Below are 25691 nucleotides of genomic sequence, written 5' to 3' on the forward strand. Positions count from 1 at the left end.
CCCCTTGTGACTCACAGATGTGACTCACAGAAGCTCCGCCCCTTCAGCAATGAGCACACGGTCTCAAGCACACGGTCTCAAAATGGCTGCCAAGCAGCTCCTCTCCTTCTCCTCTCTCTGGCTGGACTGCTCTGGAAGGCTCTGGAAGTTGATATATAAAGCTAATCTGCTAGCTCCGCCCCCTTGTGACTCACAGATGTGACTCACAGAAGCTCCGCCCCTTCAGCAATGAGCACACAGAATGACAAGCAGAATCCTCGACTCATAAGAATCTCATAAGTTTGGGACTTGAAAATGCTTTTTTCTTTACCCCACTCCACCACCACCACCCATTGTACAAAATAGGCCCACAATTACAGTATTTTCTACCACATCAAAAATACTGTTTTCTGTGCAAATATTGCACTGAATGAGTCCTAAACTGCAAATTGTCTTTGAAAACTGCTATTTTCCAATACTTTCTTGCAGTGGGAGAAAAAAAAATGTTAATGTGACTTCTTGCATCCTTTGAAAGTGAAATCCGTGAAAAATTATATCCTTAGTAGTGTGTTCTCCTAGTCATCAAGATTAGAACTTTTAATTGTTTTAATATGCCAGATAGTAACAAGACACTTCACTGTTCTATGAACCTTTGGCAGCAGTTTGCCATTTTATATTTTATGTAACACATTTCTCCTTTAGTTTTATAAGACTGAGAGTGCTTGTTATCTGCTCTGTAGCGGTGAATGGCATTATATCCCCCCTCTACACTCCTATCTATTATAAATGTATAGAAGAATGCAGAGTTATGTAAAGTCGAAGGCTTTCGTGGCTGGCATCCAGAGTTTTTCGTGGGTTTTTCGGGCTATGTGGCCATGTTCCAGAAAAGTTTCTTCCTGACATTTCGCCAGCATCTGTGGCTGGCATCTTCAGAGAATGCTTTGCCTGGAAAAATTGGGTGTATATATACTGTGTGAGCCTGGGAATGCAGGAGTGATTTGCCTCTGTGGGTTGCGGTCACTGTTTTACAATTATTTTCTCCCTGTTTGTATGTAAAAACCCAATCTAATAGTGTTGGGGGTCTGTACGTAAAACAGAATGGAAACATCATTCAATTTTGATGTAGTTGTGGCAGCTTATGCAGCTTATGCCCAGTTTGGAGGGAGTTATAATCATGGCAATAGTTTCAAAATTGTGATTAAGTAACAGTTTACTCATTCATAAGTGTTTCATATTAACCTGCAAATGGTTTACAAACCAACGAAGAAAATCCAGCAAATGCTTCGCTCACCCAAGGACCAGAGAGACCCTCTCACAGCCGCAGGAGTTTACCGCATACCATGCAGCTGTGGACAAGTCTACATAGGGACCACCAAACGCAGTGTGCAAACAAGAATCAAGGAACACGGGAGACACTGGGCCAGCCAGAAAAATCAGCAGTAGCAGAACATGCCACAAACCATCCTGGGCACAAAATACTGTTTGAAAACACTGAAATCCTGGACCATGCCAACAACTACCATGTCAGGATGCACAGGGAAGCCATTGAAATTCACAAACACCTGGACAATTTCAACCAGAAAGAAGAAACCCTTAAAGTGAACAAAATGTGGCTACCAGTCCTGAGGAATAGCAAAATAAGGACTCAGCAAATGCAAATGGGAAACCATGCAGAGTCAGGGGCTTTCCCAGCAGATAATGATCACTAATTAGCAAACATTAATCCTCATTTGCATTAGCCTCCCAGCCTGAGGCCAGCCATCAGCACACAACAATACACATGCAAATCACTCCAGCATTCCCAGGCTCACAGAGTATATATACACCCAATTTTTCCAGGCAAAGCATTCTCTAAAGATGCCAGCCACAGATGCTGGCGAAATGTCAGGAAGAAACTTTTCTGGAACATGGCCACATTGCCCGAAAAACCCACAAAAAACAATGCAGAGTTATCATTGGGGGCTTGCAAGAATATCTTGCTAAAGTTATCATGCTGTTGTGGAATGTTTTCAATGACCATGCAGAAACACCTCCATAATTTCATGCAGGATGAATGTCCCAGTAAGTTCACAAAGAGTCAGTTGTATTCTGCTCTGAATCCCCATCTCACTTTGCATGACAGGTCCTCAGAAAGCTAGCTGCTGCTCTTAAGTTATACTGGTTCCCAGACTAAATGTGTTCTCAATATGTGATATAATATCTCTCTTAAAAGTATAAGTCGACCTCATGTATAAGTCGACATCACATATAAGCCGAGGGCAGTTTTTGGATCCAAAATCATGGATTTTGATATGACCCATGGATAAGTTGAGGGTTAAGCACGTTACAAAAGATCTAAAGGGGGAAACAAAGCACCACTTCACTCCCTATATCTCCCTCTCTGGACATCTCCCATGCATCAGTCTCAGCATGGAAAAGGGGAAACAAACCTCGGCACAGACACACACACTTCCCCTTACAAAAAAGGAGGACAGACCCCACTCTTTCTCTGCTTTCCACCCCAAGGACTCCCAAGGATCAGGGCTTGCAAAAAAGGAAGGCAGACCCCACTGCTCTCCACCCTAAGGACCCCCAAGGATCAGGGCTTGGCAAAAAAGGAGGACAGACCCCACTCTTTCTCTGCACTCCACCCCAAGGACCCCCAAGGATCAAGGCTTGCCAAAAAAGGAGGACAGACCCCAGTCTTTCTCTGCTCTCCACCCCAAGGACCCCCAAGGATCAGGGCTTGCCAAAAAAAGGAGGACAGACCCCACTCTTTCTCTGCTCTCCACCCCAAGGACCCCCAAGGATCAGGGCTTGCCAAAAAGGAGGACAGACCTTTCTCTCTCTTTGCCTTTCAACCCCAGGATTTCCAGGCAAAACGGGGGACAAGCCAGGGCATACAATGTGTTTGTGTCCTTTGACTCAACAGCAGCTTGTTAGCTCTGGCTGCGCAGGAAGGCTGAGAGGGAAAACAAAGACATACACACACACAGAGGGAGAGAGGAGGAGAGCGGGCACCGAGGCTTCAAACAGGGAGCCGTTACAAGGCTACAGAGGGAGGTGGGCACTTATTATTTCCGGAAATGTATAGGCATAAACTCATTGACCCTTCCATAAGTCTGCCCATGGTTTTGGAGTCCATTTTGGGGCATAAATTTTTCGACTTATAGTTGAGTATATACGGTACATGCAACCAACAAACAAAATGTTCCACCTTCTAGTTACAGGATGAGTTCCTAGGCCTGGAACCAGCAGCCATCATATTGAGACAAATCTCATAGCCTTTGTATCTCAGTAAGGGCTACTCCCACTGTTACTGCCACTGTTACTGCCACATATGGCTCAACCTGGTGCTTGGGATGATATGGAGCTGGCCAGCATTATTAACACTGCAACATTGCCCAGAACACTTGTGCAAGCCAAGAGAGCTATTCCTTGACACTTACAGCTTCCTTTCCATCTCTGCCAGTTGCTGAGCAGAGAGGGAGCAGTCTGGCTATGGTGCCAAAGTGGAGCTCATGGCCAACAGACCAGTACTAGCCAATGCTGCCACATTTATAATTGGTTCCATTCTCTTGAATGGGTTTGCTGTCCTTAGCATGATGGAACTGATCAATAAACATATGTACATTGTGAGCTGTGCTTGGTGTGACATCCAGCATCCAGTGTCTAATAAGTGGTGAGGGATGGACCAGAAGAGACTACTAAGGGAATTTTGCTCATCTGTCTCTTACCATTGAGGGGACAGGCTTGTGTATTCAAGTTAAATTCCAATGTTCTCTCTTCTCTCTGCAACAGACAAAGACAGTTCTTTTGATCACATGTTGCATTTCCTTTCCTTCGCTGTATCTGAGCTCACTGGGTTTATCTTTGCAATATTTCAAATACTGTGGTTGGACTTCTCCTCCTCCTCCTCCTCCTCCTCCTCCTCCTCCTCCTCCTCACATTTGGTTTGATCAGCAAATTTAGAACAAGGAGATTTCCTTTGGTTCTTTGGACAAGTAGTGTATAGATAATGGCACTAACCTCCTGAATGTTGACTTTTTTGTTCAGGGGATTCTGATGTAGATTTTATTAATGTCGTGCATGTTCTGATTCTGAATTAGAACTATAAGCAGGCTAGAAGCAGAGTTTTAGATAATACAGGAATGCTACATGGCCACTGCAAAAACAGCCCTTTGTCTTGTTATCTCCATCTGCCACCCAGATAACTTTGTATTAACTAGAAAGTTAATGGTGTATTATAATACTAGGTTGTCCTGCTCCTACAAGTGGCAGTCAAATTTTTGTACTGCTATTTAAATTGCAAGTGATTTGTACTGCACATTGCAGACTGCCAGTTAAAGTTGCATTTTGGTTGTTAAACATGACTTTTTGAGTAGATTTTTCTTCATTGAGGAATGGAATAGGTTGCAATTAGCACATTAAGTTTGGACTTACTGTTTAGAATGACTGTGATGTTGTTTGCTTGTTTGAACTAGAAATGTCTTTTTTTCCTACAGAATTTAAGCAGAAAGAGGAAACCACAATTCGAAGCAGGAACAAGATTCAAATCAGCATTCAAGAAGATCCATGGAACCTTCCACTTCGTATCAAGAACCTCGTTGAGACCATACAAAAATATGTGGAAGGTTTGTGAATGGGGAAGATTGTTATTAAATGCAGCATTATAAATAATGTAATGAAGCAGGAAAGAACAATTTTGAACAGCAGAAATTGATAGATATTGTGAAATTGAGCCCAAATTGAATTTGATGCCAAATTTTGGCTTTTAAAAACACAGATAATTTGGGGAGGTGTTTTAAAGCTGTCCCATCTAGGTCTGGGGGCCACAATTGCACACCCTCATCTACTCCATCTGGTAGCAACACTTCAGGGATTGAAATGGGAATCTTTTCTAACCGTACATGTATCTGAGATTGATCAGGGAAATTTTTTGTTGTAAAACATGGGCTGTACCACTGAAGAATGAAACCTTTTCCTTGCAAAGCTGGACTGGTTCTTGATGGCTTTATCCTTTGCACAGACATGGGCTCATTTCTCTTGTGGCAGTTAGCAGTTGGATATGTCGGACAAGAGGTTTGTGTCCTATGGACAATCTCAGCAGAAAACGTTTGTGTTCATGCACATGGGAACATCGTGCAGCTCTGTATATAGCATTAGCACATATGAGCACATAAGGGTAGAAGGAACTTTTAACTGCATTTTTTTTTTGCTCACTCACTATGAAATTAAGATAGAGAGTTATCATGTTTACCCAGTTGCTCCAGTCATAACATCATAGAACTGTTGGTGGGTTTTTTTCCCTGTTTGTGTTGGGGCCAGGAATTGATAGAGATTGAACCTGGATATTTTTCTTCAGTGCTAGGGCTGACTTCTGGAACCTGTGATATACTTTCAAATTGGTATACCCCTGAGCAACTGCAAAGGAATTTATAGGTTTTTGTGGGGGTTTTGGGCTATGTGGCCATGTTCTAGAAGAATTTATTCCTGACATTTTGTAAGCATCTGTGGCTGGGATCTTCAGCATCTGTGGCTGGCATCTTCTTTCTCTGAAGATGCCAGCCATACATACTGGTGAAACATCAGGAATAAACCCTTCCAGAACATGGCCACATAGTCCGGTAAACCCACAAAAAACTATGAATGCTGGCCAGGAAAGCCTTCATATTGCAAAGGAATTTGCCTTTCCCCCTGAGTAGCCACAATCAGCCCATGTATAAATGGAATAAGGAAAGAAATGTTTTTAGGTACAGCATGTGATTTCCAAGCCTGATTTGTGGCTGGAACAGATGGCCCTTTAAAGCCGCCATCCAGGCAGCTTGGGAGCACAGCATTTATATACCACATGCTTCCAAGCCTCCCTGAAGCTGCCTGGAAGTTGAGCAGCGGCCCAGACATGGATGGCTTCAAGCTGCTGCGGTAGCATAGTGTTTACATGCTGCACACAGCCAGAGCATCTTGAAGCCAGCTTTGGGTTGTGGCAGGGCCAGGAAAGGCACCTCTTTCCTGGCCCAAAAAGGGGCAGACATTTTTCATTCCTTTTTGGGGTGTGTTCAAGGTGGATTGGGGCCATGGCATGTATTTGCCAAAGTACCAGTCTGTCTTTGGCAGGGATGGCTTCAAGCCACCCCTTCCTGCTGGTCTGTTCTGGCCCATTGTCCCAACATCTCTTGCTGAAATTCAGCACATAGCACTAGCAGAAGCTTTAATTAAGAATAATGTGATTATGCATCAGTATTTATATATGACTTATGTTCTCCTACTCTTTCTAGATGGAAAGAATCAACTTGTTTTGGCCTTGCTGAAATGCACAGGTAAAGCAGTTCCATGTCTTGATGCTCTTTGTGGGTAATCCCTTATACACTGTATAGGAACGAACATGCATTAGCAACAATAATTAACCTATTTTAGTCATTGTATATTTAATATTACTACTGGAGAATACTTGGCATCTTTGTATTACACCTCTCCGGTGATATGGGACACTTCTTATATAGGACGATTCTCTTTTATCTACATTTGCTGAGTGTTACTGTGGGAACCAGCTTGGTCCAGTGGTTTGAGTGTTAGACTATGACTTGGGTGACCAGGATCTGAATCCTAGCTCTGCCATGAAATCCACTGGGTGATCTTGGGCAGGTCGCATGCTTTCAGCCTCAAGGGAAGGCAACAGCAAACCTCTGCATGAATCTTTCCAAGAAAACCTCACAGTTTGCCTTAGGATCATCATAAGTCAGAAATGACTTGAGGGCACACAACAACAAACTGCAGGAATCTGAGCATTCCTTAGGGGGGATGAAAAGCTTTTGGCAGCAGCTTTGATTGCTCTGAAGCGTCTTACACAAGACAGTTGGGGGCAAAAGGCTCAAGCAATGAAATAAACAATGAGACTAGGAAACCAAGGTTCGAATCCTCACTTGGCCATGGAAAGCCACTGGGAGACTTTGGGCAAGTCATACTCTCTCAGCCTAAGAGGACCCAATACTTTCTGAATAAATCTTTCCAAGATAACCTCACAATAGGTTTGCCCTAAGCCATAAATATAAATAAATAATATCAGAACTAGCTTGAAGGCTGAGAGCCTATTGAGAGTCAGCATAGAATAATGCTTTACTGGTGTAACTTCACAAGACTGTATAGAGAAACATGGTGACCAGACTGTTGCAGAGAGAGCAGAGCTGTGCCCACACACACATCATTCTCGGAATACTGCAAGCTGTTAGGCCACTTAAAGGGCTATCTGTGTAAGGAGGTCTCAGAAACCTTCTTATACAAGCTGGTACATTGTATAAATGCTTGTGCAAATTAATGCTTGTGTAAGCATAATCCCCCAACAAAATCTTGTCTTAACTGTAGTCCAGTGGTGGCCAACTAAGGTAGGTCAAGGTACTAATTTTCTACCCCAAGATTCTTTAAGGGCCACACAGATTTCCAGTAATGCCTCCCTTCAAATCCTGAAAGTTATTTGAAGTCCACTTTTGCTTGTGAAAAACTGGTGTTTATAGAGGACAGACAGTGCAGGAAGACTCTTTTAGCTACTTAAAGGGTGAATTGCTGCTCCTACAGGCTTCCAGGAAAGGCAATTCACTATCTTCTTTTTCTTCTTCTTTGGTTTCTGATGTGTGGGGGGGAGCAGGGTGAAGGCCACACAGTCTCAAAGCTCTATGCCAAACCTTATTCTAGTCTGTTCCTCCTAATTATAATGCACCCTTCTCTTTTCCAGACACTGACCTGCAGTTGAGACGAGATTCAATTTTCTGCCAGGCACTGGTGGCTGCCATTTGCACATTCTCTGAGCAGTTACTGGGAGCTCTCAACTACAGATACAACAACAATGGGGAATATGAAGAGAGCAGCCGGGAAGCCAGCAAGAAGTGGCTAGAGCAGATCGCAGCCACTGGAGTGTTGCTCAACTACCAGTCCTTGCTCTCTCCCAGTGTGGTAAGGAAGTTTCCTCAAATGAAAACCAAAACAAGGAACTGCTCAGTTTTCTCTTTACTCAACTTCAAATGAAGTGGTTCCATCTGTCCTCTGTACATTTGCAAAGGCTGGGAAAATGAAACTGTGTTTATTTTCTGTTTTAGACCTGTTCCTTCAAAAATAATGTCTCAGGTCTCCCTCCAGACACACTCAGCTATGTAGGGGACAGTACCTCCCTGATGTTCTCTTGTACTTCTGTGATATGTGTCATCAGTACCTGAGGCACATAGGCAGAATCAATTGTATGTTCTTGAATTGACTGGCTTCCTGCTATAAAGACTGAATAGGAAAGGAACATGAGTAGGAAAGTAGGCCCATACAAAGTCACTTGAAATATGGAAACTACATAGGAGAAACCACTTAAAAACAAGCATGGCAACTCTGTTAAAAGAGGTTAAGCTAAATTTCATTTAAAAAAAATTCTCTTGACTAATGGAAGTTCTCCTAGTATGTAAAAAAAAAAGGAGATAGTCTGGTAACTTTCCTTTGTGATTTGTATGTCTTGGTTGACTAGGTTGCATTTTGCAATCCTGTCTAGCATGTTTAACTATAAATGAAGCCACTGATTTGATCTTTTGTTTATCTCTGCCCTCCCCCCAGCATGACCAGTGATAAAGGATTGTGGGAGCTATAGTCCAAAACAGTGGGGGGAAATATATCTAGAGAAGTCTTGTAGGATCTTTGAGACTAACTGAAAGAAAGAAGTTGGCAGTGTGAGCTTTTGTTGACGTCAGTCTACTTCCTCAGATGCTTTTACATTGGGGGAAGATATCACTTGTAAAGGAGGACAAGGCAGTTGTAACTTGAACAGTTAAACAGAAATTTTCAAAAATGCAAATCACAGAACACATGCTTTGCATGAAGAAATAGGCACCACGTGCAGTCTCTTAACATCCCCTGATAGGGATGAGAAGACTCCTCTCTGAGGAAGCCTGATGCCTGGAAGAGCTTTTACTAGTCAGTGCAGAGAAGCACTGAACTAGATAGACCAGTGAAGTGACAGAGGGCAGACAGTGTCATATGTTCACTCTTTTCCCACCTGTGTATGTTAATTCAGAACCATGTAGTGTAGTGGTTTGAGTGTTGAAGTAAGATTTGGGGGTTTGAATTCCCACTTGGACATGAAACCCACTGGGTGATCATGAGCAAATCACACTCTCAGCCTTAGAGGAAGGCAGTGACAAATCTACGCTGAACAACTCTATGGTATCTGAGAAGATCCTGTGATAGGTTTGCCTTGGGGTAACTTTTTGAAGGCACACAACAGTATGATAATTAGCTTCTGCCAAATGCTCTCTACATTAAAGAGGGGTGGGAAACTGGAGCTGGTCTGAGAATCAGTGTTCTGCCCCTAGGATCCTTGGGATGATTGTGGGGGCATCATGTATCCTAGGCTACATAAACAAAAACCAGAACAGAAGCAGAAAGAAAGAAAAAACCTAGAAGTGGATTAAAGTTCACTTCTGGCTCTGAAAAATGAGGGGGGGGGGGCATTTGTTTATTTTAAACAGTGTCAAAGAGGAGGGGCTGCAACCTATCTCAAAGCTAAATTGCTTCCAGGAGATGGAATTCACCTTTAGGAGAGGACACAAGGAAAGGGGGAACCAGGAGAGCTTGAAGACCACAAAACCACCCTTGGGAGGGGCAATTTCATGTGGCCTCAAGGTAGCACTTTGCACATGCTTAGATCAAAGATACATGAGGGCTGTCTTCCTTGTCTTCTGTCCACCCTAGAAAGAAATTTTTTAAAGTTGGACATGGTTATTTCAAAATTTAAGCTGCCAACTACTTTGTATTTTGGACTGAGAAAGGTCTGAAACATGCTGTCAAGGGAATTGTAGAAAAGTCTGTGAATGATGGCAAACTGTACTGTTCTGTCCTCTGCTGGTGAAATGCTGTATCTTACCAGAATATGAATTTAAAGCACGTGTGTGTGTGTACCAAATAAGTTGTATAGATAGATCTAGAAAATGAAACCCTGGAAAACCAAATGTTTAATCTTTGAGCTGGAGGAATAGTGACAAAAAAGGTCAAGATTACATTTCCACAGAGATGGATTTTTTTCTTATTTACCGTGGCCTGTTACAGACAGGCCAAAATAAAGCTGCTTCGAGTCACTTTGGAGGTATGGTATTTCAAAGATGCATGAGTCCTAAGAGCCCAAAAGCCACACCAAAGCTGCACTCCAGTCCTTAGGACCGGACCGTGGCTTTGGTGCGGCTTTTGGACTCCTAGGACGCATGCATCATTGAAATACCATACCTCCAAAGTGACTCGAAGCAGCTTTATTTTGGCCTGTCTGTAACAGGCCCAGGATATTATCTTCCAAACAGCTGTACTTTAAGGGAAGATGAATTGTGCATGCTGCCTTGTTCCTCATTTTATTGGGACTCAAAATATAACAAGCCTACACTGAGGTTATAACACAAAACTGAAAGAAAAGAGATATGTATGAAACAAAAATACAGATGTGGGAGTGTGCACATATGTATGTATACTAATACATATGTGTGTCTAAATGTGTGTGTCTATGTGTGTAAAACTAAATTGAAATCAGGGTTTGTCTAATCTTTGGTTTGATCAGGGTTTTATTGTACTTGTTTTTAACTTGGCTGATGTGTGCATGATACATCTTAAAGAGATGGAACTGAATGAACTACCAGCTTTATATCCATGCCAGGGGAACGTGAAGATTGAAAAGCAGTCCCAGCCAGAATGGCATTGTAGGAGACATCTTCCATTAAGATTCACAGTGCCTTGATTTGGGGAAAGAATCTGTCATTCTTTCCACAATTTTGAATGTTTTTGGAGAGGTATTTGTGTTTGGTGTGTGTGCATCCATCTTTGAAACCTATCCATATTTCCCTATTTATTTTTTCCATCAGAAAGAGGAGCGAACCATGCTTGAGGATATTCAGGCTACCCTCTCAGAGCTGGACAAGGTTGCTTTTTATTTCAAGCAACTGGATGAATGCTTTGTAACAAGTAAGTCATTTCCCTTTCTTTTGTGGTTTGTTTTTCCTGTGATTCTGCACACATTGCTACAGTGCACAGAACCATTGTCTAAAGTCAGGGATGACGGACGTTTTGGCCTGTGGCCCAAGTTTGACCTGCTTCACTATCCAGTCCTCAAGCATTGCCTACTGTTTTCTGTGATTTGTGGCTGGAGAGAAGGCTGGGAAGCTGTTGCATGGAACTGAACTTTGGGTTGTAGCCCTAGAAGTTTTTGCAAACAAATGGACCATAACAAAAGAGTATGACTTATCCAAGGTCTCCCAATGGCTTTCAGTAGCTGAATGGGGATTCAAACCCTGATCTACTATGCAACTCTGACTCTCCCCAAAATACAGGTTTTGTATTTTGACCCAGAAATTCCACTGTCAAGAAGCCACCAGGTGCTATAGTTTAGTTGCTACAAGAAAGAAAGAAAGAAATTAAAAGTTGCTCTCCACTCTGCCAAATACTTTTATGGACTTTATTTCCAACAGTCTTGTCATCATGTTTCTCCCAATGTTCTTGTACCCTTAAAACATCTGGATGTCTATCTTTGTTTGTCCAGATACCCATGTTTTCTATCATGTTGAAGGAAATCGACAAGTTTTGAAGGTTATCTTTTACCTGGACAGCTACTACTTTTCAAAACTGCCTTCCCGGTTTCAGAATGGGGGAAGCCTGAAGCTCCATGCAGTGCTCTTTACAAAAGGTACAAGTGAAATTATTTTCATTCCTCCCCTTTTTAAAAATGCTGCTGGCTAGAGTGTAATTAGAGTACACTGGGTTCTAACTGAGCCATGTGAGATAGCAATAAACAATATCCCCAGTCCATGGCTCTCTCAGAGGTTGTTAAGCTGGAATACCGGTCTGATCTTTCAAGTGAGCCTGGGTAGAAGAAGAACATTTACAAAGAGTACATGCAGGTAGTCCACATGTTCTGAAAGTAGGAGGCCATTATTATATTTGATTAGATTGATCTAGAATGAAGCAGTCAATCTGCTTTTAGTATGTGAGGTAACCCAATACAGTCTCAGGTGCCACTATGTAAGTAAGGAATGGTTTTTGTTGGTTTGGTCATTAACTAATTGATTTATGAAGCAAATGTACTTGTTGCCAACACAATAAATATGTTTCTGTGGAATTGTTAAGAGGTTTAAACAATAATGCAACTACAACACTCACTAAGATCCAGAAGTTGAAACAGAATGTGTATACAAATGTAATTGAGCAAAACCAACTTCCATCAGTTAAAGCTATTGACATCTGCGTAGTCAAATAGCTGCGTAGCAGGTATCACTTCCTAGAAAGTGGATGGGACCTTAAGCAAGGCACAATGGGATCTTAGCCCAGTTAGAATTCTTAACAGATGCTTTATCTAGCAATCTCTTGGTGAGCCGGAAAGAAGAGGCACAAGGAGTCTCAGCATATCCCATCACATTCTTCATGTGTTTTGGGCTGCAGTCCATTGAAGAAGGAGAAGTGGAAGGCACACGATAGCAACATAGCAGTCCCACCAAACACTTTTCATCTGCACCCCCCCCCCCCCATCAGATTGGTGCTGCCACTGGCTGAGGAGTGCATTGAGAGGCACATTCCTGAGCTATTTGTAGTGCTAATCATTTGGCAGAAGGGAATGAGGTGGCATGTCATTTTGGGAGGAGGAATGGGACACATGGAAACTGGTTGAGGCCTATGCTTGGTAAATCCATGTTGAGGGAACATAACAATTGCAAATTACTGTTTGTGCTAAAAAGTGTTGTGTGCATTCATATGATAGATTATGAGGATAGACAAAGAGAAACAGATGAGAAATGTAACAAATGCATGAGCTTTTCCATGAAAATCTTTACAGCCCTTGAAAATCTGGAAGGCCAGTTCCAGCCTAGTGGTTCATCGTTAGAAGAGTTCCAGCAGCAAATTAATTCCACCGCTCTTGAGAAGGTGCAGCAGTATTATCGTAAACTCAGGTATGGTGACATTAAAAGAATGCTCTTTGTTAATAACATTTGGACAAAAATTTAAGTGCTCTTTTTTTAAAAAAATCCTCTTTTGCTTTTGTTAAACATTAGAAGTCAAGAAATGAAAGAAGGATCTGAGGTCTTGCATTTTATTTTAAAGGAGCACCACCACTCCTGGACACCAGCAAATTCTCAATTTTTTTGCTGTTTTTTTCCCACAGTAGACAGGGAGTCCAAGAGCTGAATAAATGAGCTGGGGATAGTGATGGTGGAATATATGTAGCCTGTAGGCCATGTGCTATCCTTTTCTAGTTTAGGTGTTCTTACAAACCAAGATCTGAAACCAAGATCTGCTTCTGGTTTCCAAGCAGCACTTAAATCAGTTTCCCAGTTTACATTTCATAGGAAAACTATGGTTTAGTATGCCAGGTTATAAGTATTAAAGCCAAGTGTTACAGAGAGGTGGGAGGGGGATGAGGAGCAAAGGCATAGGTGTGGCTCCTTCTTCAGCCAGTACACCATAGTTTTATCACCCTGAGATTGTAACATGTGAACCAGGTCATAGCTGTTTAACTTTTATATTAGACTTCCTATACTGTACATATCACTCCTTTTATAATAGCAGCAATGAAATGCAGAAAATTAGATTTTCTAAGCAAGCTAAGATTGTTGTAATTCTGAAATAACTTCTTAGGCTATAACACTTATCTGATAGATCACACTTAACCATGTGCTACCTGATTCTTCTTTCCTTTGGATGAATAAAAGGAAATGCTTGAAAGGAGATCATTACAAGCTACTGCATATTATTTATTGGTTGTTTAATTTCAGGACATTTTACCTTGAGAGATCCAACTTGCCTACAGATTCTAATACCACAGCTGTGAAAATTGATCAGGTACTGAAACTTGCTTTTTGCCTAGATGCATGGCTGTGAAAATAGGATTGAGTATCGCTTGAGCTGTCAGTGGTGAAAACTTCTGACTGTGTTTTATCAGGTATAGGCCATTCCTTTTAAAAGTTCAAATCAGACTTGATATTCATGCAGGCAGCCTTTTCCCAACCTGGTGCCCACCAGTTGCATTGGACCACAGCTCCTCAGCCAGCACAGCCATTTTGTTTGGGAGTGTTGTTGAACACATCATGGAGGGCACCAGGTTGAGGAAAGCTACTTTAGTGAATGGTTGTTGTAGTGAAAGGGATTAGAGTGGGCATCATTTTTGTGGGGCAAAAGAACAATAGGTAAAGAAGGCAGGTCTGATCCATTGATGCATTCTTTGTATTCTTTTGCAGCTAATTCGTCCCATCAATGCAATGGATGAGCTCTGCAGACTAATGAAATCCTTTGTCAGCACAAAAGGCAGCCAGTCTGGCTATTCTGGCAGTTATGTTGCAGGAGCTGGGTTGCTGCCTATATCCTCTGAACTCTGTTATCGCCTTGGAGCCTGCCAGATTGTAATGTGTGGCACAGGGATGCAAAGGTGAGAATTATATAAGTGATTCCCTTGGATGCATTTTTTGTAGAAGTAACTAGTGCCTAGAGGAAGGATGCACAACAGAACTTAGAAAGGTTATTATTTTTGGACTAGATCTTTCTAATAGAATTCTGAGAGTTTTAATAAAAAAGTTTCCATACTCTGCATGACCATGGGCTATAGTCCATACATCCTTATTTTGTGGCTCCCTCTACCCCTTCATAATAGGTGACTTGGAGGTCTCTCATTCATGAGGTTATCATAAGTCAGATTCCAGTTGACAGCAGTTAACAACTACCCCTTCTTGGTTCAGAGCCAGCTGCTGCCACCACATTAGTCCACACTGCCAAAACATTGCAGCTGTCTCTTTCTTCTTCCCTTCCTTTTGTTTATAATAGAAAAATTGACTTTCTGTGCTACATAGGGCCCAATGGTGTATCAGAATACTCTAGCACTCACTTCCACCACCACAGTTGCCACCAGGTTTCAGCAATTAATGTAGCAGAGGTAATAGGATGGCATTCCCCTATGTCTGGGTGCTAGAGGACTAGAAGAAAATGTGTTTGGGTGGTACCATTTCAAATAAGACTTTGAGTTTCTCATTTTTGAATCTTTTTTTTTTTTTTTTTTTTTTTTGTCTTTAGTTCCTCACACTGAGGCTGTAGTAAGACAATGTCATTTTTTTCTTTATGGCACTGCCTAAATCAGACCTTTCCTTTTTGCTTCCTCTACTAAGACCTTAGTACATGCCTTGGTAAATACCCACAATGATTAATGCAGTCTTCTTTTGACTGGTCTTACGTTATCATTCTACATTCTGCTTTTAAGATTATCTTTTTGGCCATTGTTTTGATTGTGTCACCCCACTTTTGATATCTCTTCATTGGTTACTCATTCTTTCTAGGATTCAATATGTGCTTTGTTTTAACCTTCATGGCCTTACACAGCCTAGCTCTCCCCTATCATTTATCCCTTATTTCTTTTTACCAATCTGCTCGATGTCTGTGTTCTAGGAACTTTAGGGTTATCACCCAACCATGTGTTTCCCCTTTCTTGGTTTGGCTTCATCCTTTTCCACTCACTGCTCCATACTCTTGGAATTGCCTCCCTGAACATTTGTAGACTGCTCCTTCCCTCATTATTTTTAAAACTCAATTAAAAACTTTTATTTTCCAAAGCTTTTGACATTATAGTTTAAAATTGTTTTATAGTCTTGTATATTTTGATTATATGTATTTGCCAGTTGACCGTTCTCCAAGGCTTGAACAGCAAGTTTCGTCTTGCCTCACAGCTGTCTCGCAGTGGATGCGCCATCGGCGTTTGAAGCTCAACATGTCCAAGACGGAGCTTCTTGTCTTTCCTCCTAAGCCCAACCTTCAACACTCCTTTTCTGTCTCTGTGGACAACATTTCTATTCAACCAGTCCAGCAAGCCCGCAGTCTTGGTTTTATCTTTGATTCTTCTCTGTCATGTATCCCTCAGATCCAGACCAAAGCCAAGGCTTGTAGATTCTTTTTGTACAATATTGCCAAAATCCGACCATATCTTTCTGCCTCTACTGCCCAGATCCTGGTCCATGCCCTAGTGATCTCACAACTTGATTACTGTAACGTCCTCCTGGCTGGGCTTCCTCTTTCTCACCTCCGTCCTTTAATCTCTGTCCAACATTCAGCTGCATGCATTATCACTTCCACCCACCACTCTGACCACATCTCTCCTGTGTTGGCATCCCTTCACTGGCTCCCCCTCCCTTTCCGCATTCAGTATAAGCTCCTGCTGTCGACATTTAAAGCCCTCCATGGACTGGCCCCTCCTTACTTATCAGACCTTCTTTCTCCTCACCTTCCCACTCGGGCCCTCCGTTCTAGTAGTCAAGGTCTGCTGTCTCAGCCCAGGATTTTCTCTGCCCCATCCCAGATTCGCCCCTTTTCACTTGCTGCCCCTCACTCCTGGAACCTTCTTCCCCCACAAGCAAGAGCCATCACTTCTTTAACCAGCTTCAAAATGGAGTTGAAAACCATCCTGTTCAGAGAAGCCTTCCCAGGCATTGCATAATTGTCGCTTACTATTTGATGTTCTTTTGGTGCCTGTTTATCAAACCATTTCCTTTACTGCTATGTACTGTATATGTATTATCCTACTTGAGAGTATGTATTTTCCCTGGAAGAAGATTAACCATCCATTATGAAGCCAAGCCCTCCCTCCAGTCCATCTGCCTTGGTCCAGGTCTTGGAGGTGGAGAGGAACTGCTGGACCTCTTACCCTTTCCCTCCACCACTCCCTTCTCCTTCTGTGTCATGTCTTTTTAGATTGTAAGCCTGAGGGCAGGGAACCGTCTAACTAAAAATATTGTATGTACAGCGCTGTGTAAATTTACAGCGCTTCATAAATAAAGGTTAATAATAATAATTGTATTTTTTGGATTGTATTCATTATTTATATATTTCATTTCTATGCTGCCTTTCTCTCTGAAAGGGACCCAAGTCACCTCACAGATAAAATCATTTAACTATTTTATCTGGATAATTTGTTGTACAATTGTATAGTTTTATATTTTTATTATTCCTTCCTTCCCTTTGTGTGTGTGTGTTCGTATGCGTAGACTGTGTTGCTTTGGCAGGACCCACTGTTTTTGGTTGTTTTACGTGCATTGTGCCATGTACATCAATAGTACTATATAAATAAATGATACTGATGATTGTGGTGATGATGATGATGATATTTTGCACCTGGTTTTATGTGTAGGAAACAGAATAATGTCAGATTGTGTCCATGTCTTTGGAATATTCCCTATTTGTATTTCGTTCATTATTTGTAATAGTGGGTCTTTTAAAAAATTTTGACATTTTTTATAATATTCATTCAGAAACCTGTCCGGTCCAGGGGATTTCCCCATTTTACTTTTGTTAATTGCCTCAGTCAATTCTTCCATTGTTATTGGTGTGTTCAATATTTTTCTTTGCTCCTCAGTCAATGTTTCTATTTTTTGGGCTTCCAAATACGAAATAATTTTCTTTTTATCTATTTTTGGTTCTTTAAATAATTCTGTAAAATACTGTACAAATACCTTTTTTAAACCATCTTGATGTGTATACGTTTTCCCTCTATCTTTTATTGCCGTAACATGCCTTTTGGCTTTTTCTTTTCTAATTTGATACGCTAGTAATTTACCCATTTTGTTTGCCGATTCAAAATACCTCTGTTTTAAAAATTTCAGCTTTTTGTCCATCTCTTCAATTAATAATATTGATATCTGTTTTTTTAACTGCTTAATCTCTGTTTGCACTTTTTTGTTTTTTGGCTGTTTCTTTTGAATATCCTCTTTTTCCTTTAATTCTTTATTTAATTTATTTAATTTTCCCTCCTTCTTTTTCTTCATTTCTACTGCCTTTTTAATCAACCACCCTCTAATCACCGCCTTATGGGCATCCCATACCACCTGAATTGAGGTACCTTTATCTAAGTTTTCTTTAAAATAATTGTCTATAACTATATTTAAATCCTTAGTCAGTTCTTCATTCAATAATAAATTTGAATTTAATCTCCAGTTATATTCTGTTCTTTTATCCAGATTTAATTTCAATAGTACCGGACTGTGATCTGACAAGGCTCTGGGCATTATTTTCACCTCCCTAATTTTAGAATTTAAATGGGCAGATATCAAAATCATATCAATTCTGGAACAGGTTTTATGGGGGTTTGAAAAAAACGTGTAATCCCTACTATTTCCATATTTAGATCTCCATACATCCTCGATTACTAAAAGTTCCTTTAAATCAAAAAATTCCTTAGGTAGTTTCCCCTTCTGTTTCTTAATCTTTTTTTTTCCGAAAATCTATCTAAATCTGGGTCTATTACACCATTCCAGTCTCCCATCAATATAACCGAGTCACATTCTTGCTCTAAAATTTTGAGTATCAACTTTTTATAGAATCTATTTTTATTTTCCATAGGTCCATATATCCCGACTACCATTATTTTTTGTCCTTTAATTAATAATTCTACTATTTCAAAATTTCCTTCCCTGTCACTGTATATCTCTTTTGCCTCATATTTTGAATTTATATATATTGCCACTCCTTTTTTTTAAATTTAGAATTTGCTGAGAATAAATCACCTAATTTCATGCATCTTATATGTTTTTTATCTTTCTCTTTAATTCTGGTCTCCTGCAAGCATATTATATCCAATTTCTGTTTCTGTAAAAAATGGAAGATTTGTTTTCCTCTTTTGAGGCGTGTTCATCCCCTGGACGTTCCATGTTAATATTTTTAATTGTTGTGCCATCTTCAAAATGTATCTCCTGAAAAACACTCTCAAGCCAATTAATTCAAATATAAATTTATTTACTATTACTTTCTTCCCGGTATATATTAAAAAGCTGAGTTTCTTTTCAATCGGTCACAGATGCAAACCTATCTATAAGAAAAAAGATATATATGTGTTTATATAGTTTGTATTCTAAAATCTTTCGATCTATCAAATCTCGCTTCTATTTTCCAATTCTTCCCTTCTCAGCCTTAGTTCTTCTTGTAGAAGGTCTTGGTCATCGTATTCCAGATCCAAATTCAATAAATCCTGCCCCTCATCCAGTTGATCTTTCCCACTATTCAGTGATGTGGAGGAGTTTCCCAGGTCTTTTCCACCTCTTTGTTCGTCTCTTTCTTTTTTGTCTTCTTTTTTCCTTAATTGCTCTTCCTTTATTTGTCTCAAAAAAGCCTTGGCCTGCTCAACCGTAAAAATCCTAAAAGTCCTTCAGGGATCTCCCACCTATATGGAATTTTTTCTGTTCTTAAAATCGATGTCAATCTGTTGTAGTCCTTTTCTGTAGCAGTCTACCTGGGATGTCCTTTAGCACTTTCAGATCCACTCCTTCATATTGAAAGGCTTTTTCGTTGTGTCTATTAAGAAACTTATCTCTCATTATTTTTCTTACAAAAAATACAGAAACATCCCTAGGTAGCCCTTTTTGTCTAGCCACCAACGAATTCACTTTATATAATTTATCTATTTCATTTTCAAATGTTTCAGTATCTCTATCCATAAATTCGGCAATTGTCTTAATTAATTTCTCTTTCCAGTCCTCATCCTTTTGTTCCGGTAGACCCCTAATCTTTACTGATCTTTCCTTAAATTTTAAATCCCAAATTGCTTTCTCATCCAGTTCGATATCTTCCTTATTCTTTATTTTTATTACATCAATATTAAGAATATTGTTGTGATTTAAATGTTAATACAAACTTAAAACTGGGAATGAAATTTTAATGACATTTTAAACTGGAATTCAATAAATGGAAATGGGACCTTTAAACTCTCATAGGAAATATGAAAATGTTACTTTGCTGAAAGCAACTATAGTCATATGCATGTTTACTCAAAAGTTGTATAGCAGTTTGTATCAGAACCATTGGCCCTTCAAATATTTTGGGCTTTTTCCACAGCCATGTACCATTGACCATGCTGGCTCAGGCCTCTGGGAACTATAGTCCAAAACATGCGGAAGGCCAAACCTTCCTTATCTCTGGTGTATAGTGTTGCAGCTTAAGCCAGTTTATGTGATTTTGTATGATTATCCTTAATGCAACATTCTCTGTGATCTCTCCACAGGAGTACATTGAGTGTATCCTTGGAGCAAGCAGCTATATTGGCTCGAAGTCACGGACTCTTGCCCAAGTGTATCATGCAAGCCACAGACATAATGAGAAAACAAGTAAGTATTAATGAAGGATTCAATAAATCATACTAGCAACTATAATGCTCCTGGACTCATCTCTACAGTTGACATCTCAGGTGGAGGTGATAACCAAGAGTGCATGGTATCAGCTTCGGCTGATACGCCAACTGCGTCCCTACCTGGCTCAGGGGACCTTGAAACAGTAGTACAGTACATGCAATGGTAACCTCTCGTTTAGATTTCTGTAATGCGCTCTACATGGGGCTACCTTTGTACCAAGTTTGGAAGCTCCAACTGATTCAGAATGCTGCAGCCAGACTGATCACCAAGACACCAAGATCAGAGCACATTACACCGGTGTTGGCTACCAATGAGCTTCCGGGTGGAATACAAAGTGTCGGTTATTACCTATAAAGCCCTACATGGCCTGGGCCCGAGTTACTTAAAGGAACGCCTCTTCCTACATAATCCACCCCGCACTCTCAGAACATCTGGCACAAAAATATTAGAACAACCCAAAACCCGGTTGAAAACCACCTCTTGTAAAACGTTTTCTGCGATGGCCCCTAGACTTTGGAACAACTTACCAGAAGAGATCCATCTTATACCTTCTTTGGAAGCCTTCAGGAGGGCATTGAAGACGGATCTCTTCCGGCGGACCTATCCAACGGATCTCCTGTAATCTGATTTTGAACATCTGAATATGATGACTCCATTCTTACAACTGTCAGCAACACTGTAACAACTCTTCCCCCTTTTATTTTATTTTTTATTTTGAGTGATGTATTTTGTATTATCTATGATTTTATGATGATGTTTTTACTGTTGTAATCCCGCTTCGATCCGAAGGGAGAAGTGGGAAATATAAATAATTTTTTAAAATTTATTATTATTATTATTATTATTATAAAATGTTGCATGTAGTGTGTTTACTTAAATGGCAACCAAGATATGAAATGAATAGGTTGTGCTCAAGTCCTTGAGTTTTTATATATAGACTATGGTGCATTACAGACCGCCCAAAAGTGGGTGGTCTGGCACCGGCTTCATTAGCTACGCCAAGAAGCCCCAGCGGCCAGACCGTGAGGCTTCCTGGCACAGCTAAAAAGGAGCGCCAAAATGGCGCTCCTTTTTGGCCCCTGGAAGTGGCGCCGCGAGGCGCATACTCGCAGTGTCACTTCCGCCACGTCTGGATGCTGTGCGTCCAAGACGTAAATATGGCTGCGCCCATGTGGACGGGCGCTGCGCGTCCTAGGGAGAGGGGCGGTTAGGAAGGTGAGAACCTTCTTAACCCTAGCACGCCCCTTCGTAACTCTAGGACGCGCGAAGCACGTACTAAATGGCGGTGTGTAACCTGCCTATAAATCGTAGCCTATAAATTATATGTAGACTATAAATGACTATTACATCACATACTGTGGCCCAAAAGAAATAGGAAAGTATACCTATTGCAAATACTAACCATCCTGCAAAGTATGTGGTTAAGGTATGTGTGTGAATATGCAGTCCATGCAATATATTTGCACAAAACCCCATGTGCATGTTATATATATTTTTGTTTGCATCCTTTTATATTCTGTTGGGCAAAGCACTTTGGAAGTTATTTCATCTTAAGTAAACACGGATGACTAATGTACCACCTGAGTGCTTTCCAAAGCCACTTACACAAGTTAATGGGTTTTCAAACAGAAATAATGTATTTTTGTTTTTGCATTAGTACTTCACTACCACTGCTGCCAATACTATTCATTCCTATGTTTCCTTAGGGACCAAGAGTTGAAATCTCTGCAAAAAATCTGAAAGTGATGGATCAGATGCCACAGTCTGCACCACGGTAGGTGACCTCCTATGACTGGACTTCACCAGAAAATAATTTTCCAACACCCATATGTACATACACATGCACACATATGTCAAGCCAGCTTGTGCTGTGCTCACAAATAGCAGCAGTCTGTTTAAAAGCTGTTTTTCAGTTTATTTGTCAATCTCTGTTAGCCCTTTGGGGTTGCTGTGTTTTGTATAAAATAGAGCAGTCATTTCTCCTGTGGCTTTCAGGATGTTGTTATCTGCTAAAAAAGTGCTGAGACTCTGGGATATCCAGTCTAACAGCAGATAAGCAAAGCAAATTCATAAACTAATGAATTAGCTTTGCTTATGGAGTATCACTAGGTGGCACACTTTTCAATGGACCAAGGACCATTTCATGCTCCTGGAATGTCACCTTTGAAAGTGTTTTCCTCCTGGAATTTCACATTTGAAAATGCCTTTTGGGGCACCTCAACCATCTTGTTTTTAACACAAAGGAGTCAGTTTTTTCTGATTTTGGTGGTGGAGTTGGGAGGAATTATTGGAGAAATCTGCAAAAACAATGGGAACATATTTGTATAGGTTCATCATTTCTTTTCCACACTTTAAAATACTATATGTTAAAATGGATTTTAGTGGGTGAACCTATTTGTTACATTCCTTTTTAGTTCCCAAGGGCTTGAGAACGTTCCATTTGTCTTGTTAATTTCTGCCAATGCAACCCATTTTGATTTTTCAGGTCCATTTGCAGTGTGTGTGTGTGTGTGTGTGTGAGAGAGAGAGAGAGAGAGACTGACTAGGAACACAACTAGGAGTGTAGTGGAAAGAGACCATACTATAGAGGCAGAGTTGCATGCAATATATCCCAGCACCAGCCAAAACATAGGAAAGACCTCTAACTTCCACCAATAGAGAACTACAGTCATTTGAATGACTAGTAGACAGTACTGGATTGGACGGACCCTTGGTCTCTTAGTACGAGGCATCTTGATATATTTGTAACATGGACCATTCATGAGAAAGAGGAAGGGTTAATGACAATATCCAGTAGGTCAACTGCAGGTGTCTTTCATGTACCCATTCTTGTTATGGACATAATCTGAAAGAATTCTCACCACTTTCCTATATTTCCTTGTTACTACCATTCCTTTCCTAACACCAACTTTTGTTATCAATCTTTTGCAGAATCTACAGGCTGTGTCAGCCACCTGCGGATGGAGATTTATAAAAGTGAAGGAAATTTCTTTCTGAACCATAGATGTGTTCAGCAAAATATGTTGCTATCTGAGCACTGACCTTATCTTATGCCAGTGGTGCTGAGTTCAGAAGAGAGAGGCGGTCACTGGGTTGTCTGTTTCTTGGGTATCCTGTGCATGAAGAGATTGCCTTTTCCACTCATCTCCTTCTGAATTATGTAGCTGGGGATGGGTATCATTTCTGGGTTTGCTGCAGGAGTTCTCAATAACAAATCCTCTCGGTTTGTGTTGAGAAATTGCTTTCTGCCCCATGACAGGAAGTATGAGGAACTTTGTAGCAGGGAGTAAATCCCTACAATATAAGGAATTAACTGGACTCATGGCTGCACATGGTGGACTTTGACTTTTTGATGGCAGAGCAAATTCATGGTGAAGCACATCTACCTGTCCTGGTGTTTTGGAATTTCATCCAGTTTCCAACACAGTGTTGGCCAGTTGCCTTGAATAAGAGCTTCAGAAACACTCTTTATAAAATCAATGTATACATACCCACTTGCACTTTGAAATCATGAATAGCACACATCTCCAGTTTCTTCAAAGGATTTGTCCTGGAGCTGTTTTCCAGTTCATTGCAGTATAAACCAAACTTTGTTTTGCAGAGTGTACATTCCATGGGACTTTCTAAAAGACTTTCTTTTTAACTTTTACTGTAAAGTTCAAGGTTTGAAATTAACACTTTTTAAACTAATGGTCCATTATGTATTCTGGAAATACAGTAATATTTTCCAGGAGAGGATAGCAATGAAGGAATTTTTTTAAAGAAGAGAAGAGAAATTATGAAAGAGGAAGCATCAATTTGTGTTCCAACAACTTGAACAGATGAGACTTTTAAAAATAAGGGCAGAACTATACTTATTTATCTGGAATGAAATATCTGTGTTAGAATCTGTTGTTATCTATACAAGACTGAAAAAAAGTATTTGTTCCAAATGGGGCCAATTTTCTGGCAGATGCATAGTAGCTCTCTGTTCACTGAAAATAATGTTAATGTTATTTAAAACCTTGCAGTATTTAAGTAGCCTTTAATAAGTGTTATTTTTTAAAGAATTAGAATACAGTGGGGTGTAAGTTAAAATAAAAATGTGGTTGTATATATAATGTACTTTATTTCCCCCAGTTTTAGAAATGTTTTCTGTTTGATCAGTATTATCGCAAGCACAGGTAGTTTGTTTCCAAATTGCCTGCTGCAATGTAATGAAAAATATCAGCAATCTCAGGCCAGAAATAACATTATTTTGGAGTGCCTTAAATGACTTATCCATGTTCCTCAAGGAAAAATAATAATAAGGGACATGGAAAAAATTGTCTTCTTTATCAAAAGAGACTAAAGCCATAGTCTCCTCTGAAATGCTTATTCTTGGGCATATATAGAAGTTCTTTCAGGTGACTTCTGTATTTAACATGTGGAAGAGGAATATTTTGATTTTTGGCTTCAATTAGGGCATTTAATAAACTCCAGCATTTCCTAACAATCCAATCCTCTCTCTCTCTCTTGTCTTACATTGAAAATGTTCTTTCCCGACTCTATCTGACAAAGACATTTTTTAAAGATTATTTAAATAATCATGGAAAAGAAAGGCAGCAGTTTAAATGCTATGTGATAACTCAGGATATTTGAAGCATTGGCTTGGGTATAATCACAATAGAGTGGTTCTGGAATAAATGGCCAGCAGATGGCAGCCTTAGACTTGCCAATGAAAATAGCTGTAGAATGCCTATAATGTTATAATAATAATAATAATAATAATAATAATAATAATAATAATAATAAAATTTATTTATATACCGCTATTCCATTTGATCACAGCGGTGTACAACAATTGCAATGACGATACAATACAAGATAAAAATTGCAATAGATAATTAAAACTTGCAAAACAGTGCACAGTATACATAAAATCAACATTAAACCAAGCCAGCAATATATTCGAAGATGTTAATCATATGGGGAGGGCCAATAGTCTTTCCAGGCCAGGCCTCGTCTCTCCCCCTCAAGATGGTGGTCGGGGGGGAGGGCTCTTAGTCTTTTCAGGGCAGGCCTCGTCTCTCCCCCTCAAGATGGTGGTCGGAGGGAGGGCTCTTAGTCTTTTCAGGCCAGGCCTCGTCTCTCCCCCTCAAGATGGTGGTTGGGGGGGAGGGGAGACATCATGCCTTTGTATACCAGTTAGTAGGAACACAACTGGGAGGAAGTTGTTGCACTCGTGTCCTGTTTATGGATTTCCCATAGGCATCAGTGGGTGGCTTCCATATGAACAGAATGCTGGACTTTGAGTTTCCTGCTTTAAACAATTTAAAACAATCTTTTGCATTACATGTACAGAAGCTAGAAGGACTGGGAGGTTAACCTTACTTAAAAACTGCCATAGAACAATGTTTTTTGCCTGGAGGAAACAAGCTTTTTAGGCATAGTGCAGGCAATGTCTTGATGCTTCTCCCTACGTCCTCCATGCCCTGCTGCCTAAAGTGACCACCTGAAGTATCCATTCCATTTTCTGATGACAGGCCAGCTCCATAAGTAGCAACATTCCTCCTGCCCATTGTGTTCACCATTGGGGAATGTTTTGAAAAAATCCAATTATGCAAA

The 25691-nt window shown here is 40.4% G+C and overlaps 1 protein-coding gene across 2 annotated transcripts in view; it reads left to right on the forward strand.

The window, feature by feature from the left end:
* The window catches only part of PREX1 (phosphatidylinositol-3,4,5-trisphosphate dependent Rac exchange factor 1), a 323175-nt gene extending 298364 nt beyond the window's left edge, over positions 1–24811 (forward strand). Inside the window, exons 31-41 of one of the 2 annotated variants that reach the window (XM_042464631.1) lie at positions 4464–4592; positions 6237–6278; positions 7688–7905; positions 10830–10929; positions 11504–11647; positions 12791–12905; positions 13728–13794; positions 14190–14377; positions 19979–20081; positions 21812–21879; positions 23037–24811. In XM_042464631.1, coding sequence (XP_042320565.1) covers positions 4464–4592; positions 6237–6278; positions 7688–7905; positions 10830–10929; positions 11504–11647; positions 12791–12905; positions 13728–13794; positions 14190–14377; positions 19979–20081; positions 21812–21879; positions 23037–23079 — 1217 coding nt within the window. In that variant the 3' untranslated portion in view covers positions 23080–24811. The remainder of the gene's footprint in view (positions 1–4463; positions 4593–6236; positions 6279–7687; positions 7906–10829; positions 10930–11503; positions 11648–12790; positions 12906–13727; positions 13795–14189; positions 14378–19978; positions 20082–21811; positions 21880–23036) is intronic. The other variant, XM_042464630.1, reaches the window with a different exon arrangement.
* The last annotated feature ends 880 nt before the right edge of the window (positions 24812–25691 follow it).

This window comes from Sceloporus undulatus, chromosome 4 (assembly GCF_019175285.1).
Source record: "Sceloporus undulatus isolate JIND9_A2432 ecotype Alabama chromosome 4, SceUnd_v1.1, whole genome shotgun sequence".
Taxonomy (NCBI): Eukaryota; Metazoa; Chordata; class Lepidosauria; order Squamata; family Phrynosomatidae; genus Sceloporus; species Sceloporus undulatus.